The following is a 19,943-nucleotide window of genomic DNA, read 5'->3' on the forward strand; positions in this document are numbered from 1 at the left end:
CTATAGTAGCCCGTCTGACTTCTGAAATCACTTCTCATTTCAGTTAACTGAGCTCCTTATTTTGATCCCCTTTGTCTGATTCTATATTGTGAGATTATTGCTCAGAAACCACTGGAGTCATATTGTTTTATATCTGTAACCTAGGAAACATCCATTGAACATAGAACAGTTCACGGGAACATGCCCTTCGGCCCACAATGTCTGCGCCAAACACAATGCTGAATTAAACTAAATCTCTTCTGCCTGTAGATGAAGCATATCCCTCCATTCCCTAAACATTCATGTGTCTGTCTAACATGCCACTATCTGATCTGCTTCCACCATTTCCCCCCCACACACCCCCAGCAGCCTGTTCCAGGCACTTACTACTCTCTGAGCTTTTTTAAAAAAAAACACTTGCCCCGCACATCTCTTTTAAACTCTTTCACCCTCTTGCCTTAAATGCATGTCCTCTAGTACTTGACATTTCTACACTGAGAATAAGATTTGGACTGTCTCCCTGTCTACGCCTCCTGATTTTATAAACTTCCATCGGGTCTCCCCTCGGCCTCTGACACTCCAGAGAAAACAACCTACAGTAAGTCTGTCCAACCTCTCCTTATAGCTCATACTCTCTAATCCAGGCAGCATCCTGGTAAGCCTCTTCTGCACCCTTTTAAAAGCTTCCACATCCTTCATGTAATGGGACGACCAGAACTGCACATAATACTCCAAGTGCTGCCTAACCAAAGTTTTGTATAATATGACTTCCTGACTCTTGTACTCAGTGCCTTGACCAATGAAGGCAAGCATGCTGTACACCATTACTTCCTTAGCTACTTGGTCACTTTCAGGGCGTTGTAGACCTGGACCCTAAGGTCCTTCTGTGCATCAGTGCTGTTTAGGGTCCCACCGTTAACTGTATACTTTCCCCTTGCATTTGATCTACCAAATGTGCAACACCTCCCACTTGCTCAGATTAAACTCCGTCTGCCATTTCTCTGCCCGTATTTGTAATTGATCTATATTCTGCTGCATCCTTCGACAGCCCTCTACACTGTCCATGACTCCGCCAATCTTTGTGTCATCTGCAAATTTGCTAATCCACCCGTCTACGGTTTCATTCAAGTCACTTATATATATCGTAAATAATAGAAGACCCAGCTCCGATCCCTGCGGAACACCACTGCTCATGGACCTCCAGCCAGAACAACACCCCTCCACCACTACCCTCTTCTTTGGGCAAGCCAATTCTGAATCCAAGTCACCATGGATCCCATGCATCTTAACCTTCTGGATCAGCCTACCATGAGGCACCCTGTCAAATTACTGTCAAATCCATGTATACAACATCCACTGACCTACCCTCATCAATCACCTTCGTCACCTCCTCAAAAAAAATTAAATTAGGTTTGTCAGACATGACCTGCCCTGCACAAAGCCATGCTGACTGTCCCTAATCAGGCTATGTTTTTCCATATGAGTGGAAATCCTATCCCTAAGGATGCTCTCCAGCAGTTTACCTACCACTGATGTGAGACTCACCAGCCTATAATTTCCAGGATCGTCCCTATTTCACTTCTTGAACAAAGGAACAACAGTGGCTACTCTCCAGTCCTCCGCGACCTCGCCTGTAGCGAGAGAGAACACAAAGATGTTCGTTAAGGCCCCAGCAATCTCATCTCTTGCCTCTTTCGATAATCTGAGAGGTGTCCCATCAAGCCCTGGGAACATCCACCTTGATGCCTTTCAAAAGACCCAGCACTATCTCCTCCTTGATCTCAAATGCCCTAGCATGTTAGCATGCCCCACACTGCTCTCGCCTTCCTCCACATCCTCCTTGGTAAATATCGATGCAATATACTCATTTAATACCTCACCCACTTCCTCCGATTCAGAGTATAAATTCCCTCCTCTATCCTTGAGTGGTCCTACCCTCTCCCTAGTTATCCTCTTGTTTTTAATACAAGTATAAAATGCCTTGGGGTTCTCTAATCCTACTTGCCAAGGACATTTCATGGCCCCTTTAGGCCCTCCTAATCCCCTGCTTGAGCTTTTTCCTGCTATCTTTATATTCCTCAAGAGCCCTGTCTGGTTTTAGCTTCCTAAACCTTACACGCGCTTCCTTTATCTTTTTGACTAAGTTCATAACCTCTCTCGTCATCCAAGGTTCCCTTACCCTGCTATCCTTGTACTTCCTCCTCACTAGAACATGCAGTCCTGAGCTCTGATTAGCTGGTCTGTAAACAGCTTACACGTGGCAGGTGTGGACTTGTCCGAAAACAGCTGCTCTCAATCCCCTCCCCCCAGCTCCTATCTAATAATGTCATAATTTGCCCTCCCCCAGCACGTTGGCATGTCCCACACTGCTCTCGCCTTTCTCCATATCCTCCTAGTACATTTCCCACAAGGTCCAGACTTGTCTTAATTCATAACCATCTTAAAACTTAAGGAGTTTTCTATTCTTATTTTTATTCATAGCCATCTTAAAACTTAGGGAGTTGTGATCACTATTCCCAAAATGCTCTCCCACTAAAAGATCAGCCACCTGCCCAGGCTTATTTCCCAAAACAAGATCCAGTGTGATCACCTCCTCCAGTTGGACTGTCCATGGACTGTTTCAGGAAACCCTCTTGAGTGCACTGAAGAAACTTAAGCCTTTTGCACTAAGGAAGTTCCACTCAGTATTGGGGAAGTTAAAGTCACCCACTACGACAACCCTGTTGCTTTTATATGGTTCCTTAATCTCTCTGCGCATCTGTTCCTTTATCTCCCAGTGGCTATTGGGAAGCCTATAGTATAACCCTGCATTGCTTATTTTTGAGCTCTACCCATCATGCTGCAGTGGATGAGCCCTCCACTGTGTCCTCTCTGAGCAGAGCTGTGACGTTCTCTGATTAGTAATGCAACTCCTCCCCCTCTTTTACCTCCAGTCGACTTTCTCTTCTGTTTTCGCAATTCCTGCTTACCGTATTTCCTTGAGTAACTTCATATTATTAACCCATTTCCTGTATAGTATCTTGGCAAATCTCTTTTGAAAATCCATAGTTCCAGCATCCAGTGTGTCCTTTCACTGTTACTTTTTGAGGGCAAATTGAATCCAGTCCCTGGAACAGTGAGGCAACGCACTAGCTGCTGTTACATTTCCTGGTTTTTCCACATCATTGATATCAGTTCCTTACCCGCTGTTTCTGGGTGATCATTGGAGTATGGAGGAAGGCAAAGATGTGGGTACCCCTTAGGGTTACGGTTAACGTTGGGGGTGCAATTTAACCAAGGAACATTTATTAAGCATGTAAAAAGTAAACGGGAGGACCATCTGGTCCAGCCCAGCCAGCCTGTCGTCATTCCTTGTTGGAAAAGAAAAACAAAATAGTTTTAGGGAAACTGACGATTAATAATATTAATTATAAGTTATGATTTATCTGCATCCTTTTTTTTGCTATCGGGTTCATGTCAGTAGAACAATCCCATCAATCCCATTTCCCCCTCCGCTTAATTCCCTTTGGTCCCGCAATTTACTTTCTTTTTCCTTCCCTCGTATCAACTCCCTTTAGATTCTCCAACTGCTTATCAATACTAAGAGGCAATTTACAGTAGCCAATTAACCTGCCAACACCCTCTTTAGGATGTGGGAGAAAGCCCATGGGGTTACGGAGAAAATGGGCGAACACCCAACATCCAAGGGCAAATTGAATCCAGTCCCTGGAACAGTGAGGCAACGGCACTAGCTGCTGTACCGTTGTATTGTAATTGGGACATTGAGTTTGTGCAGGGGAACCTTACTAAGGTTCTGTTCATTTTCTCCTCCCGTGTGATAGTAAGGTCAGCTTTGGGAATTTGGTGTCACCTATGTTGTAGGCCCATTTATACACTAAAAGTGTTCTTGTGACGGAAGAGCCATTCTTAAACTTGATGTGTAATATTCCTTCATGTTTTCTGAACATTTAGAGGTAATTGTGGCAAAAGAGCTGTTTCCAAGCAAAACCAAGACCCCCGTGACCAGGCAAAGGAAAACAGACTGCAGTCGGGTAAGTGATTTAGAAGAATTATTCTGTGACGCTTTTGATTTTGAACTGCAGATGCTGGAAGCACTCAGCAGGTGTCAGACAGCATCTGTGGAATGGGAAACAGAGTTAGATTTTTCAGGTTGAAGACCCTTTGTCAGAACACCTTGATCATTTTGGGCCCCATATCTGAGGAAGGATGTGCTGGCATTGGAGAGGGTCCAGAGGAGGTTTACAAGAATGATCCCAGGAATGAAAGGGTTAACGTAGAGGAACGTTTGATGGCTCTGGGCCTGTACCTGTTGGAGTTTAAGAGGATGGTGGTGGGGGGGTGTCTCATTGAAACCTACCGAATATTGAAAGGCCTGGATAGAGTGGATGTGGAGAGGACGTTTCCTGTAGTGGGAGAATCCAGGACCAGAGGGCATGGCCTCAGAATAGAAGGGCGTCCCTTTAGAACAGGGATGAGGAAGAATTTCTTTAGCCAGAGGGTGGTGAATCTGTGGAATTGCCACAGACGGCTGTGGAGGCCAAGTCATTGGGTATATTTAAAGCGGAGGTTGATAAGTTCCTGATTAGTAAGGGTGTCAAAGGTTACAGGGAGAAGGCAGGAGAATGGGGTTGAGAGGGAAAAATAAATTGGCCATGATTGAATAGCAGAGCAGACTCAATGGGCTGAATGGCCTTATTCTGCTCCTATGTCTTATCTTACTGTCACAACCCCAAGTAGAATTTTAAGCATAATTGTGGCTATTCCTGAGCTCTGTTTCTTTGGATCTAAATTAATGCTCTAATACCTATTTTAGAATTTAGAGCAGTAAAAAGATTTACTATTATTATTTTAAATTAAGTAGAATGTACACAGGGCCAAGCAGTTGATTATTTTGTGTGCAGTCCGAGTTTCACATCCTGTGCAAACTATGAATGAAATTATAGAATTTTCTTTAACTATTTTGCATGAATTTGTTTCAAAAATTGTCGTCCACGTTGAATTGAACTATTTAATTGAAATTTATGTGATTAAATTGGAGAGAGTACACAAAAGATTCACAGGAATGTTGCCTGGACTGGAGGGCTTGTGGGGAGAGAGTGGACAGGCTGGGACTGATTTCCCTGGAGGGAAGGAGGCTGAGGGGTGACCTTGTAGAGGTTTTTAAAATTATGAGGGGTATAGATAGGGTAGATAGTCATAATCTTTTTTTCCCCAGGGTAGGGGAGTCCAAAACTAGAGGGCATAGGTTTAAGGTGAGAGGGGAAAGATTTAAAGAGGACTGGAGGGGCAATCTTTTCACATGCAGGTGGTAGGTATATGGAACAAGATGCCAGAGGAGGTACAATTACAACTTTTAAAAACAGTTGGGCGGGTTCATAGATAGAAAAAGCTTAGAGGGATATGGGCCAAATGCAGACACATGGGATTAGCATAGATAAGCATCTTGGTCGACATGGATGAATCTCTCTGAAGATGTGATATTTTGCTGCATAGAGTGTAAGTCATAAGTTGATGGTTGCCTTTGATAGAGTTCTGTAATTATATCAGGGTATTTTCACAGAACTGGGGAGTTGTCACATTTGGTATTTGGCTGCATTGATGTAAAAACATGATGTAACAGGACTTAAGAGCCAAGATGTGGTGATCTCAGCATGTGAACAGTGAATTGGTTTGTGTGATCCTCTTAACAAGCTCTCATCTGCTTGTTTTAGTTAAATTAACTTCAGGAATACCAGAGGAATATTATTGAATGCTATCTGGTAACCTGAGAAATTTACATGGAATCTGCAGTACTTAAAGATCCCACTTGGTTCCACTAGTCCTTCATGTGAGCTTTCTCTTGCTCTGCTTCATCTTGGTCTAATAGAGTGCTCTTATATTTAGCTTCTCCTATGTTATTAATTCTATTAAACATGTCATACAGCGACTGATAGATTATTTACACTGTAATCCACTGATGGATTTCTGACCGTTGGGCATGCAGTCAGTCTGCAAGTGGGCATGCATACATAAGAAACGGGGGGAGGAGAAGTCCATCTGACCCTTTGAGCCTGCTCTGCCATTCATCAAGACCTTCTACCTTCTATCGATTTTCCTGCACTCTCTTTGTTATCCCTTCATTCCCATATATCAAGGAATCTATCAATCTCTGTTTTGAACACCAGACCCCTGTGGCTCCTTTGGATGGTCATTTCTTAAAGATTTATATCACCTTGAATGAAAAAAATTCTCATCACTTAGTCAACCTCAGTAAGAATTCTATCGGTTTTGATGAGATTACTTCTCAATCTTTAAAAGTGCCAGGACTACAGACCTAATCTACTTGTATGGCAAACCTGCCACCTTGGAACCAGTCTGATGAATCTTCACTGCACTCCCTCTGACAATTTTTTCTTTTGTAAGATGAGATTTCTTTATTAGTCACATGTACATCGAAACACAGTGAAATGCATCTTTTGCGTAGAGTGTTCTGGGGGCAGCCCGCAAGTGTCGCCGCGCTTCCGGCCTGCAACTTCCTAACCCGTACGTCTTTGGAATGTGGGAGGAAACCCACGCAGACACGGGAGAACGTACAAACTCCTTACAGACAGTGGCGGGAATTGAACCCAGGTGGCTGGCGCTGTAATAGCGTCGCGCTAACTGCTCCACTACCGTGTAGTGTACACGAGTTGTGGTCTTACCAAGGCTCAGTTATATTTGCAGTGAGAGACCTTTACACCTGCACTCAAATCCTCTTGTAATAAGGACCAACCTTTCATTTGCCTTCCTAATTGCTTGCTGCACCTGCACATTAGTTTCATGTGCAAGAGCACCTCATTCCCTTGGAACATTTTCATTTCCCAATCTGTCATCATTTAATAGCACACTCTGTTTTTCAGTTTTGTGCCCTAAAGTGTATGGCCTCACATTCTCCCACATCATATTCCATTTGCCATGTTCTTGACCTCTCACTTGGTGTGTCTGTAGACCCCTGAAACCTCTCTACATTCTCCTCCTCACTCTTGTTCTCATCTAGTTTTTTGTTTATCAGTGAACTTGGAAGCACAACATTTGGTCCTCTCGACCAAATTGTTGGTATAAATTGTGAACTTGTATGCTGTGTTCTGGCTTGGCAGTTAATGCTGCCACATCTCACCTCTGGGGACCCATGTTTGATCCTGACCGGGTGCTATCTGTGTGGACTTTTCATGTTCTCCCCATGATCCCATGGGTTTCTTCTGACTTCCTAAAGTAGTGCTAGTAGGTTAATTGCCTATCACAAAGTACAATTAGTGGAAGTAGGTGAGACACAATCAAAAGGAGATAAATTGGTACCTCAGAGAGATAAAATCCCACATAACCAATACATGCATGGCCGTGAATTGCAGGGATTCAGGGAAGTATAAAGAGAGATTGGGATTGAATGGATTGCTTTCTTGGAAGCTAGCATGGACCTGGTGGGCTGAATGGCTTCCTGTGATGTAATAAGTAGGTAGGTAGGTAGCTGGGCCCCAGGTGCAAATTCCTGCAGTGTGCCCCCAAGTCAGAACCTGCCAACCTGAGAAAGATCTGTTTATTCCTGCACTTGGCTGTCTGTTGGGTTAGCCTCGACCTGGCCATTGGAGCCATGTCAGTGTGGGAATAGGAAGTGGAATTAAAATGGCTGGACACCAGGAGATCCCGGCTGGTATGGCAGATTGGAGCGAAGGTCCTCAGCAAAGCGGTCCCCCAATCTGTGTCCGGTCTCTCTGATGTAGAAGAAGCCGCACCAGGTACAATAAATGACACCGGATTCGCATGCCTCACCTGGAAGGACTGTTAAGGGCCCTGGATAGTTCCACTGACATCTTCTACAAACCCACCGACTCCCAGTTACCTTGACTACACCTCTTCTCACCTGGTCGTTTGCAAGGACGCAATTCCCTTTTCTCAGTTCTTCTGTCTCCACTGTATCTGTTCTCATGATGAAGCTTTCCATTCCAGCACATCCGAGATGTTCTCCTTTCTCAGAAGACAGGGTTGCCCCCCCCCCCCCACCCCACCCCTTACTGGTACTGATGGAGACCTCGCCCCCTTCTCTTCTATTTTGCATAGATCTGCCCTCACCCCATCTCTCTCTCACCCCCCCCCCCCCCCCCCCCCGCTGACATAACAGGGATAGGGTTCCCCTTGTAATCACCTACCACCCCACGAGCATACTCATCCAATATATCATTCTGCACAACTTCTGCCACCTCCAACAGGATCCCACCACCAGGCACATCTTCCCCTCCCCTTTCTGCTTTCTGCATGTTTTGCTCTCTCTCCATGACTCCCTTGTCTGCTTGTCTCTCCCCACTGATCCCCCTCCGGGCATTTATCCCTGCAACTGCACAGTTAGACCTGCCGCCACCATTCAGGGCCCTAAATACCCCTTCCAGGTAAGGCAGTCCTTCACGTGAGTCCATCGGTATCATTTATTGCGTCCAGTGCTCCCGGTGAGGCCTCCTCTACATCGGTGAGACCCAACGCAGATTATGGGACAGCTTCGTCGAGCACCTTCGCTCCATCCGCCGTACCAGCCGGGATCTCCCGGTGGCCAGCCACGTTAATTCCACTTCCCATTCCCACACCGACATGTCTGTCCTCATCCTCCTCTACTGCCAATTTGAGGCTAGATGCAGATCAGAGGAACAGCACCTCGTATTTTGCCTTAGCATGAACATCAAGTTCTCTTAACTTCTGGTAACCACTCCCCTCTGTCCCTTCCCTTTCTTTTCCTTTATGCCACCGGACCCCATCACCGTCTCTCTTTCCTCTCTCCATCTGCCCATCACCCACACTTTCCTCTGACTGGTTCCCCTCCCCACCTCCCTCCCTCTATTCCATGGTCCACTGTCCTCTCCTATCAGATTCCCTCTTCTTCAGCCCTCTGTCACTTCCACCCCTCCCCTCACAGCTTCTTGCATCATTCCCGCTCTCCTCCCTCACCCACCTGCCTATCACCCCCGCCCCCTCACCTGGATCCACCTATCACCTGCCAGCTCCTGCTCCACCTCTTGCCCCTGCCTTTTTATACTGGCTATTTCCCCTCTTTCCAGTCCTGATGAAGAGTCTCGATCCAAAACGTTGATTGTTCATTTCCCTCCATAGCTGCTGCCTGACCTGCTGAGTTCCTCCAGCGTTGTGTGTTACTTTTGTACGTTAATACTCATTTCTCATACTTCCTTGTGACATAGGAGGTTGGTCACTGGCCTAACAGTGGTTAGGCTGCATTTGAAGTATTGTGTGCAACACCCACACCATAGGAAGGATGTGATTGTGCTGGAGAGGAGATTCACCAGGACGTTGCCTGAATTGGAGGACTTCAGTTATGGGGAGAGATTGGACTGGCTGCTCATGTCTTCCCTAGACTGAAGGAGGCTGAGAGGGGATCTGATAGAAGTACGTAAGGTTAAGAGGTATGGGTAGGGTAGATGGTCAAAATCTTTTTCCCCATGGTACGAGTGTCAAAAACAAGAGGGCATGAGTTTAAGCCAAGGGGAAGGAGGATTGAGGGCAAGTTTTTTTTACACATGGTAGCTAATATCTGGAATGGACCGCTAGGGGAGGTGGTGAAATCAGATTCAATTACTCAGTTTAAGAGGCATTTAGACAGGCACTTAAATGGGCAATGCACAGATAAATACGGTTTTAGTGTAGATAAATGGAATTAGTGCAAATGAGCAAAATGGTCAGTATGGACGTGATGGGCCAAAGGGCCTGTTTCTGCGCCATACAGCTGTGGAACTCTGAGACCAATCATCTGGCAGATCTCCAAGCAATCCCATTCTCCCTCTCATTCCTCTCTGCCCATTCTTTCTCTTGTCCACCAACTCCTCCCGGCTCTCCATCCACCTACTTAACCAGCAGTGTTTGCATCTTTCCAGACGTCTTGATAATACATTTATGCAGCTTTTTGAAATGTGTGTTTTGCTGCAGAAAAGTGCTAAAGTTCCAAGCTGTCTTCCGGTTGCAAGTGTTGTGACTAACACTGGTCCCGTAGTACATTGCCTTGTTTGAGTTGAATAGGACGTAACTTCTATAGGTCTGGATAAATGTTTTATGCAGGGACACAGCAGGGGAACTACTGGACTGCAATATATTACATAACCAGCAGTCCTGCCAAGTGCAAAGGCAGAAACAGGGATGTTACCAATTCCTGTACTGTGGTACAGTCTCTCCTTAACTGCATCCCTCTCTGACTTTTTGTCTTGTGTCACATGTTGCAGCCTTTACATCTTGCTGTCTCGGTGAAGCAGCCAGCATAATCAAAGACCCCACCCACCCGGGTCATTCTCTCTTCTCTCCTCTCCTCTCCCATCAGGTAGAAGATACAGGAGCCTGAGGGCACTTACCACCAGACTTAAGGACAGCTTCTACCCCACTGTGATAAGACTATTGAACGGTTCCCTTATACAGTGGGATGGACTCTGACCTCACGATCTACCTTGTTGTGATCTTGCACCTTACTGCACTGCACTTTCTCTGTAGCTGTGACACTTTACTCTGTACTGTTATTGTTTTTACCTGTACTACATCAATGCACTCTGTTCTAACTCAATGTAACTGCACTGTGTAATGAATTGACCTGTACGATCGGTATGCAAGACAAGTTTTTCACTATACCTCGGTACAAGTGACAATAATAAACCAATACCAGCACCAAAAGTTTTATGCCAAGTTTTCATTTTATAGGTGGAGCAAAAAGAAGTGGTGAAGGACAATTTGCTGGAAGAAGTGCTCCCCAATCAGGCACCAGCACCCACAGGGATCAGGTAGGATTGGCCTCCTTGCTCTATTTATCTTCTCCGTCACAAGTTGGTTTCAAGGGTGCCCACTCGCTCACGCCAAAAATGGTTCAACAGCTGCCGGAAGTGCATTATTTGTATTGCAATTCTTCCCATCCAAGTACTGTGAAGTTTTGAAAGTAAATGAGTGCAATAATTTTCTTGCTTCATTTGTAGAAATGTGGCATATAGCATAGTAAGACTTGAAGGGTCAGTCAAATAAATCTCGTTCAAGTTGTCGAGTTTATTGTCATCTGCACAAGTACGTGTACTCACGGAGGCAATGAAAAATTTACTTGCAGCAGCATTACAGGCACATAGCATTAGAGAGACAACATTCACAAGAAAAACAAATTAAGAATATTATACAAAATTATACAAGAAAGAACACAATTAGAACAAAAAAAAGTCCATTGTAGTGCAAAGTGGTCGTAGTGTTGCTACGCTGAGGTAGTGATTAGGGTTGTGCAGGTTGGTTGAAGGGGAGTAGCTGTTCCTGAACCTGGTGGTGTGGAACTTCAGGCTTCTGAACCCCCAGTAGCTGCGAGAAGATGGCGTGACCTGGATGGTGGGGATCTTTGATAAACATTGCCTTCTTGAGGCAGCACCTCATATTGGATATTTTCGATGGTGGGGAGGGATGTGTCTGTGATGCATTGGGCTGAGTCCACTACTCTCTGCAGTCTTGTGTTCCTGCCCGTTTCATTTGCTGTCCCAGACCGTGATGCAACCAGTCAGGTTATAGGTATGATTACTTGCATGCTGTCAGCTGGCTTGCTTTGATGAAATGCCTGAAGCTGCTTATGATTTGTTTCAGTTAGATAAATTAACTGCTGTCATGTAGTTTTGTTTGAAATGCTGCACTTTGCTGATTGAATTTCCATTATAATCAAATTTGTCAGCAAGCAAAAAGTCACTTCAATTAATTGATTTATGGAACATGTAGGAATATACACAGCATTTAGATTCCCTGAGCATTAAAGCAGTTAAATGTTCTATTTGCTTACCTGTTTTGACCTTTTGACTCTTGATTTCCTTAGTATACAGTTACCAGTGGGGCACGAGTGTGTGGTGTGTATACTTGTGTGTATTATGTAAACATGCCAGGTTATTCACTGTTTGACAGGATAACAGAAGCTGTGTCAAAAACATTACTGTAAACCACTTCTGCAACACAGCTGGCTGGAGTAAGCCATTCAGTTCCTCTAATATTGTCCTACTATTAGCTTATCTGTAGCTTAACACAGTTCACCTGTCTGTGTTCCACAATATTTAGTACCTATGTCTTATAAAAATCTACTAGTCATTTTTCAATGATATGGTTAGTTTTCAATGGTCTGATTAGTAAGTTTGCAAATTACACAAAAATTGGTGGAGTCGTAGATAACACCGAAGGATACAGCGGGACATAGATCAGCTGTAAAGTTGGGTTGAGCAGTGGCAGATGAAATTTAATCCAGACAACTGTGAGGTAATGCACTTTGGGTGGTTGAATTCTGGTAGGATGTATAGAGTAAAATGACAGGGACCTTAGAAGCATTGATGTACAGAGAGACCTTCAGGTGCAAGTCCATAGCTCCCTGAAAGTGGTAACACTGGTGGATAGGGAAGTGAAAAAGGCACTTGGTGTGCTGACCTTCATACACCAAGGCACTGAGTGTAAAAGATGGGGTGTCGTTTTGCAGTTGTACGAAACACTGGTTAGACCATACTTGGAGCATTGTGTACAGTTCTGGTCACCACACTATAGGATGTAGTAACAACAGAGAGAGTGTAGAGAGATTCACCAGGATGTTGCCTGGAATGGAGGGCTGTGCTTATTGGGAGAGATTGGACGTGCTGGGTTTGTTCCCACTGGAACGTAGGAGGCTGACTGGTGACCTTGTAGATATAAAATTATGAGGAGCTTGCATACAATAGATGGTCAATCTTTTGTGAACAATCTTTTTCCCAGGGCACAGGTTTAAGATGAGAGGGGAGAGATTTAAAGGAGATCTGAGGGCTACATGGTGAGTATCTAGAACAAGCTGCCAGAGGAGGCGGTGGAGATGGGTACGTTTACAATGTTGAAAATGTGTTTGGACAGGTATTTGGAAACAAAGGTAAAGAGGGATACAGACGCAATGTGGGCAAGTGGGATTACTACAGATGGGCATCACAGTTGGTACAGATGAGGTGGGCTGCTGGGCTGGTTTCTGTGCTGTAATTTTCTGTGATTCTAAATTTTCAATTTTGGGGCTTTCCCTTTTGCTTTGGGCCCGCTGCTACTGGAGGAAATTGTTTCTGTCTAATCTCTAGACTCAAGGATCAGGAACCCTAGTCTTTGTTTTGGTGAATCTGCACTCCGCCTCTACCCCAAAGTTAGGATGTTCTTACTGAGGTGTGGTACCCAGAATTGAATGCGGTACTCCAGGTCACTGAAGCTTCAAATAACTGCCGCTTTCTCTCCTTTATTTCAGCGCTGTGAAGGTCAACATCCCACCTGTCCACAAGCTTTTAGTGACTTTATATTTGGGCCTTTATCTCTGCTCCTTCATATTTCCTAGTACACGTTAGAATGTACTGTGGTGAATCAGTCTTAATCCCAGAATGTTTCAGTTTGCACCTCCCCCACACTGAACTTCATCTGCTACTGTTCTGCCCAGTCTATCTAAATTCTTGCTGAGGAGGTGTGAATCAGTGTACAAATGTGAGTTCTGTGTGATGACGTATACCCTTGCATTGAGCTTGGAAGTTTAGTCAGTCTTTCATGACAACAAAGATGCAGGGTTGTGGACGTGGACAAGAAAATCTTCTGTGGGTGTAACCCCAAAGAATATTGTACATTGAAGAGTGTTGTGCAGATGAGGTTGGTTTCCCTGCCTCAGCAGGAAGAAGCACTGAGGAGCTATTAGCTGTCTCCACAATTATTACACGTCTGTTTAGTGTTTGTATAGGAGACAGCATAATGTGTTTAATATACCGTGTAGTGCCTGCAAATCACCTACAGTGCATCAGGTCCCCCAATGGTGGCAGCAACAACTTTAATCTGCCTGCAATCTTTTAGTGCAAAGCTCAAACTGGATTTTTCGCCATCTTGTAGAGCCATTGGATTCTGTATGAAATTAAAGTAATTCAACCAACTGAGATCAACTCAAGGATAGAATTTTATATGGAAATGTGCTGTGTTCCAAGGCATGACTGACCCCCTTCACTCACATTTTCCTTGTTCTTTCCTGCTCCCTGCCTCTCCATTTTATTAAGATTCCGCTAAATGAGTGAACTGTCGAGCAAATTTTATGAAGTTATTACCTCTGAGTCCAGTAGAAGAATATTCTCTGATGGAATTACAGAATAATACTGCAAGATGATCCCTGAGGTTTTTTGTGTGAGGCTACACAATTAATCCCTTGCTCATTTCCCATAGCTTTGCAAAGCTTTCATTCTTAAATATTTAACTAATTTTATTTTGAATGTTTACTAACCTTCTGGGCAATCACGATGTCTTCTTGCTGAATTTATTTTTAAATTTTCTTGTACGTATTCATTAGTTAGAATGATTCTACTTTTAAATTGCTAAATGCATAATCAGCAACAAAGAATTACTACATCATAGGAGAAGACAATTTGTCTCCTACAGTCTGTGCCGGCTCCTTGTAGAGCAATCCAGAGACTCCCATTTCCTCCAAACCCCTGGCACATTTTTATCTCCAAATATTTATCTAGTTTCCTTTTCAAAGCTACAATTGAATCTGCATCCACCTCAGGCAGTGCATTCCAGATTATAATTATTTGCTGCAAAAGCATTTTACTTGTCTCCCTGGATCTTTTACCGGTTACTTTAAATCTGTTCTTTGACCCACTGCTGAAGTTTACCTCAGTGTACTCTTATCTAAATCTGTTCAGACTTTACACCTTTCAAATCTCCATCTCAACTTTTTCAGCTCCAAGGGGGATGATTCTAATCTGCTTTGTCTGCATAGTATAATGTAGAACATTACAGCACAGTACAGGCCCTTTGGCCCACACTGTTGTCCTGACATTGTATCCTGCTCTCAGATCTATCTAACCCTTCCCTCCCACATAGCCCTCCATTTCTTTATCATTCATGTGTCTATCTAAGAGTCTCTTAGATGTCCCTAATGTATCTGCCCCCACAACCTCTGCTGGCAGTGTGTTCCACGCACCCACCACTCTGTGTGACATCCCCCTTGTACCTTCCTCCAGTCACCTTAAAATTATGTCCCTTCATGTTAGCCATTGTCGCCCTAGGAAAAAGTCTCTGACTGTCCACTCAACCTATGCCTCTTATGATCTTGTACACCTCTATCAAGTCACCTCTCATCCTCCTCCTCTCCAAAGAGAAAAGCCCTAGCTCGCTCAACCTATCCTCGGAAGACATGCTCTCCAATCCAGGCAACATCCTAGTAAATCTCCTCTGCACCCTCTCTAAAGCTTCCACATCCTTCCTATAATGAGGTGACCAGAACAAGACACAATACTCCAAGTGTGATCTAACCAGGGTTCTATAGAGCTGCAACATCACCTTGCAGCTGTTGAACTCGATACCCCGACTAATGAAGGCCAACACACCATACGCCTTCTTAACAACCCTATCGACCTGTGCGGCAACCTTGCGGGATCTATGGATGTGGACCCCAAGATCCCTCTGTTCCTCCACACTGGTAAGGGTCCTGCCATTAACCTTGCATTCTGCCTTCAAATTCAATCTTCCAAAGTGTATCACTTCACACTTATCTGGGTTGAACTCCATCTGGCACTTCTCAGCCCAGCTCTGCATTCTATTAATATCCTGTTGTAATCTACAGCAACCTTCTACACTATCCACAACACCACAAACCTTTGTATCATCAGCAAACTTACTAACTCACCCTTCCACATCCTCATCCAAGTCATTTATAAAAATCACAAAGAGCAGGGGTCCCAGAACAGATCGCTGCGGAACACCACTGGTCACCGACCTCAAGGCAGAATACGCTCCATCTACCACCATCCTCTGTCTTTTATGAGCGAGCCAATTCTGAATCCACACAGCCAAGTTTTCCTGGATCCCATGCCTCCTGACTTCCTGAATGAGCCTTCCATGAGGAACCTTATCAAATGCCTTACTAAAATCCATGTACACCACATCCACTGCTCTACCTTCATCATTGTGCTTTGTCACATGCTCAAAGAATTCAATCAGGCTCGTGAGGCACGACCTGCCCCTCTCAAAGCCATGCTGACTGTCCCTAATCAGCCTGTGCTTCTCCAAATGCCCATAAATCCTGTCTCTAAGAATCTTCTCCAGTAATTTGCCCACCACTGAAGTAAGACTCACTGGTCTGTAATTCCCAGGATTATCCCTACTCCATTGCTTGAACAAAGGAACAACATTTGCCACCCTCCAATCATCCGGCACTACTACTGTGGCCATTCAGGACGCAAAGATCATCACCAAAGGCGCAGCAATCTCCTCCCCGTAATAACCTTGGATATATCCTGTCTGGCCCCAGTGACTTATCTACCCTAATGTTTATCAAAAGTTCCAGCACATCGTCTTTCCTCATATCCACATGCCATAGTAGATTGCCTTGCCACAGGCACTCTCCTCAGGCATTCACATCCTTCCTCCAGTGGAATGATCAGAACTGGACTCAGTGCGCTGGTTGTGGCCTAACAGCCTTTTATAAAGATTCAACCTAATTTTCTTGTTTGCTCAATGCTTCTATGTGTGGAACGTGAGATACTTATACATACTTTATAAGGTCTTTCTCAATGTGTTCTGTCTTTAGGCACGCAATCACCCAGGTCTCTGTTTCTGGATTCCTTTTGGAATTGCACCACCTTATCTATGTTGTCTCCTGTTTCCAGCCAAAATGAATCACCGCTGTGTTTGTCTGCCATGTGTCTACCCATTCCACCGGTCTATGTCCTTTTGAAGTCCATTACCCTCCTTATCACGGTCTACCACAGTTCCAAGAATTTTGTCATTTTAAGCTTTGGAATTTTTACCCTGCTCACGTTTAGTTATTAAGTCATAAAGATGGTAGTGACTCTTCTCATTTAGTCATAAAGATCGCAATAGTCTTAACACCGAGTTCTAAACCAACATTAAACTGGCACCATTATCCATGAAAAACAGCCCTCTGCTTTCTATACATATATAAGCCTATTTCTTAGCTGCCACTTTTATTCCTCGTGCATCAATCTTCTAACCAGCCTTTTGTATTGAACTTTATCAAATGGCTTGTGACTACATCCACTGTGTTCACTTCACTTTTTGTTAGCTCAACAAAGCCTCAATTAGATTAGTCAAATAAGATTTGCCTTTAACAAATCGGTGCAGACTTTCCTTTATTCTCCAAGGGACCGATCATCTTTTCCTCCGAATATAGTTTCTAAAAGTTGAATCTCCACTTCGAATTGTTGTAGTCCTTGCGGCAAATATACACATATGGTTATAAAGCAGTCTGCCACTTCATCCATGTATTTTCTTTCCGTTCCCCTCTGGCTACAGTTCCTCGGGTGCCTGTTGTCTTCTGACGTAGCCGCAAGACTCCATGCCTTTTCTTTTTGTTATCATTTTTGCCAAGAATAGTTCTGCCATTACTCATCATTCACACTTGTACATTTCCAGTGGGAGTTATTGAATGGGGATCATGGATTGGAATATTGATTGTTCATCCCCATAATTCAGGGGTTTTCTGTCCAGTTGGTACTGATGCACAGGTTGGATTGCTTCTTTGGAACCCTTGAGCCACCACACAACCAGGAGGGAATCTCGCACCAGCAACCACACCCACCTCCCCCACCCCCCAAGTAGTTTCTGAGAAGCAGTGCCTACTTTAAAGTTTTAAGATTTTGGTAAATTTAAAATATTGCATAATTTACTCTATTTACATGATTTTCTTCCAGTGCCACTTGCCGTAAACCAATCAGAGGGGCTGCTGGGAGGCCAGTTGAGTTCACGTACAAGGACGCACTTCCAAGGAGGCCCGTGCCCAAAGTCCAGCCGCTGGCACAGGTCAAGCCAGAGAAGAGTAAAAGCCAACGCTCCGTGCCCATCTGGGTCCAGATTGCGGTTCTCCTCATCGTGGCGTTCTTCCTATTCCTGGTGTATCAGGCCATGGAAACCAACAAAGGCAACCCATTCCATGTGATTCCAGAGGCCCCCAAGCAAATGGCTGGCACTCAGTGAGCTGGGTGGTGCAAGAAACATAACCGTGGCTATGTCCTCATCCAGGTCTGAACGAACAGTTCTATTGTTGTTCCAGAGTAGTCAGGTTAGGGTTAAGAGGCTGAAGGAAATCAGTCGTGTAGAAATGTTTCTTAATGTGACAGAAAAGGAAACGGCGCAGCTGAACTGCTTTAGAAATGGACTTTTTCAGGTCTCTGCACTTCAGGATCACTTGATTGAAATTTAAAGCCTCAGATTTTTTGGTAAATTATTTTTCTAAATTTAAACATCAATTTTTTTTTTAAAGAAACCAATCAGTCATGGTACAATTGGCACATTCAGGGTAACAAATGTACACTGATACTCGCGCTGCATGTCTGTAGCAGTTTTAAGTAGTCAACAATAAGGATTGTATATGAAGTCAGTAACTATGAATCTTTTGTACTTTTTTAAGATACTGTTAGGGCATTCTTTAAGCATGATTAGTTTTCTAAAAGTAACTGATGTTGGATAATGTAGACTTTGTGTTGATCAGGTATAAGGATTAAAATAGCTGGAAGCACAACTGTTGCATAAGTTTGAAAGACATGGTATCTTTCACAGAATTTGGATAGTACTGCAAATTGTATCATGAGCCTTTGCATATAAGCTCTGTGACATTAGATATTTTTCATGCTAACTTCACTGATATTTTCCTTGTTTTATTGTTAGAAAATACATATTTACAGTTGAAAATAGATGTGAATTTTAATTTTGAAATGTCTTTTTAGGAGATCTTCGTGTTAGCAATGCTGTATGTTTGTATTGAAGTAAAATGACTTGAATATTGATGGTAATGGTATTTGTATACATCTTCCTAACGTTTTTCTTTTCTATAAACTAGTGACTAGCAGGTCGTTCACTGCTGCAGTAGCATTCCAACACACTTGGGGACTTCCCTGATCGTTTGCTGTGACTTCTGAAGCTGTTTATGCTTGTACTCCAGGCTCTCCATTCAGGTTACATTGGAGGATTGGGGAAATACCCCACAAATTTTGGTTGATGCTGCTTTGACCAGCATGCTTTGGCTTAGCCAACTATTTTGTAGAACCCAATGTTACAAACTTGTGTTTTAGCTTTAACCTATCTGTGAAGTTTTTAGGGCCCGTAATCTTACATTGGAGCCTCTTGTTGCTTTAGGTTTGGCCAGTTTTGTACAGGTAGAATTGTCATGAAATGTCATTGTGTTATAATGTGATCTAAGGGAATAAATGATTATCAATACAAGTACTTGTCTTCATTCCTAAACTGCATTCCATTTTATTCCAAAGGTGGGTTATATAAAATAGGCTAGCGGGTTAAGGACATCCTTGATGAGTACCCCCTGCTCAAAACAAAATCCTGAATATAACCAGGAGGTTTCAATAACTAAAGGTGGAGAGCAGCTTTATCTGCAAAATCATCTATAAATCTGGTACCGTGAAAGAGGCGCAGCTACAGTAGAGGAATGGAGAGACTCCTCTGAAAGTCTGCATCCTCATTGAACAGAGCCTATGTTTTATAGCTATCAACAAGGCTGTGTTGGTAAACTAACAAAGCTGATGATGGATTTCAGATCTCACAAGTTTCTATGACATTAATCAAACAACAACGAAAGACTAGTGATGAAGCTCCAAGTCCAGATCATTGGCTTATTGGAGGAGATAGATTTGTGTGACACTGCTCACGTATTTGACGGTAGCGGTCAAGGGGAGGGAGATTGTATTGAAATCTTACAGAAAACATCGACATACTTGTTTTTTGAACGGCAACCTGGTCTCTGTCAAAATCTATATTATTAACTAAAATGAATCAAGCAAAGGATTCTTCATTGGTAAAGTTATTGGCCACTGGTCCAGCAACACATTGAAAATTCTGCCCCCCGCCCCCCCCACCCCCTGACATTTCATCTAACCTACTTGAGCTCAATGACTCCATGATTGGTTGATTGGTTTGTTCCTGTAGTTCTGTACCCCTGCACATTCAAATTCTAATTCCTC

General features: G+C 43.8%; 1 protein-coding gene across 1 annotated transcript in view; it reads left to right on the forward strand.

The window, feature by feature from the left end:
* The window catches only part of LOC127580254 (lamina-associated polypeptide 2, isoforms beta/delta/epsilon/gamma-like), a 35,228-nt gene extending 16,037 nt beyond the window's left edge, over positions 1 to 19,191 (forward strand). Inside the window, exons 4-6 of the mRNA XM_052033411.1 lie at positions 3,931 to 4,010; positions 10,675 to 10,754; positions 17,664 to 19,191. Coding sequence (XP_051889371.1) covers positions 3,931 to 4,010; positions 10,675 to 10,754; positions 17,664 to 17,946 — 443 coding nt within the window. The 3' untranslated portion in view covers positions 17,947 to 19,191. The remainder of the gene's footprint in view (positions 1 to 3,930; positions 4,011 to 10,674; positions 10,755 to 17,663) is intronic.
* The last annotated feature ends 752 nt before the right edge of the window (positions 19,192 to 19,943 follow it).

Source organism: Pristis pectinata, chromosome 19 (genome assembly GCF_009764475.1).
Source record: "Pristis pectinata isolate sPriPec2 chromosome 19, sPriPec2.1.pri, whole genome shotgun sequence".
In the NCBI taxonomy this organism is placed as follows: domain Eukaryota; kingdom Metazoa; phylum Chordata; class Chondrichthyes; order Rhinopristiformes; family Pristidae; genus Pristis; species Pristis pectinata.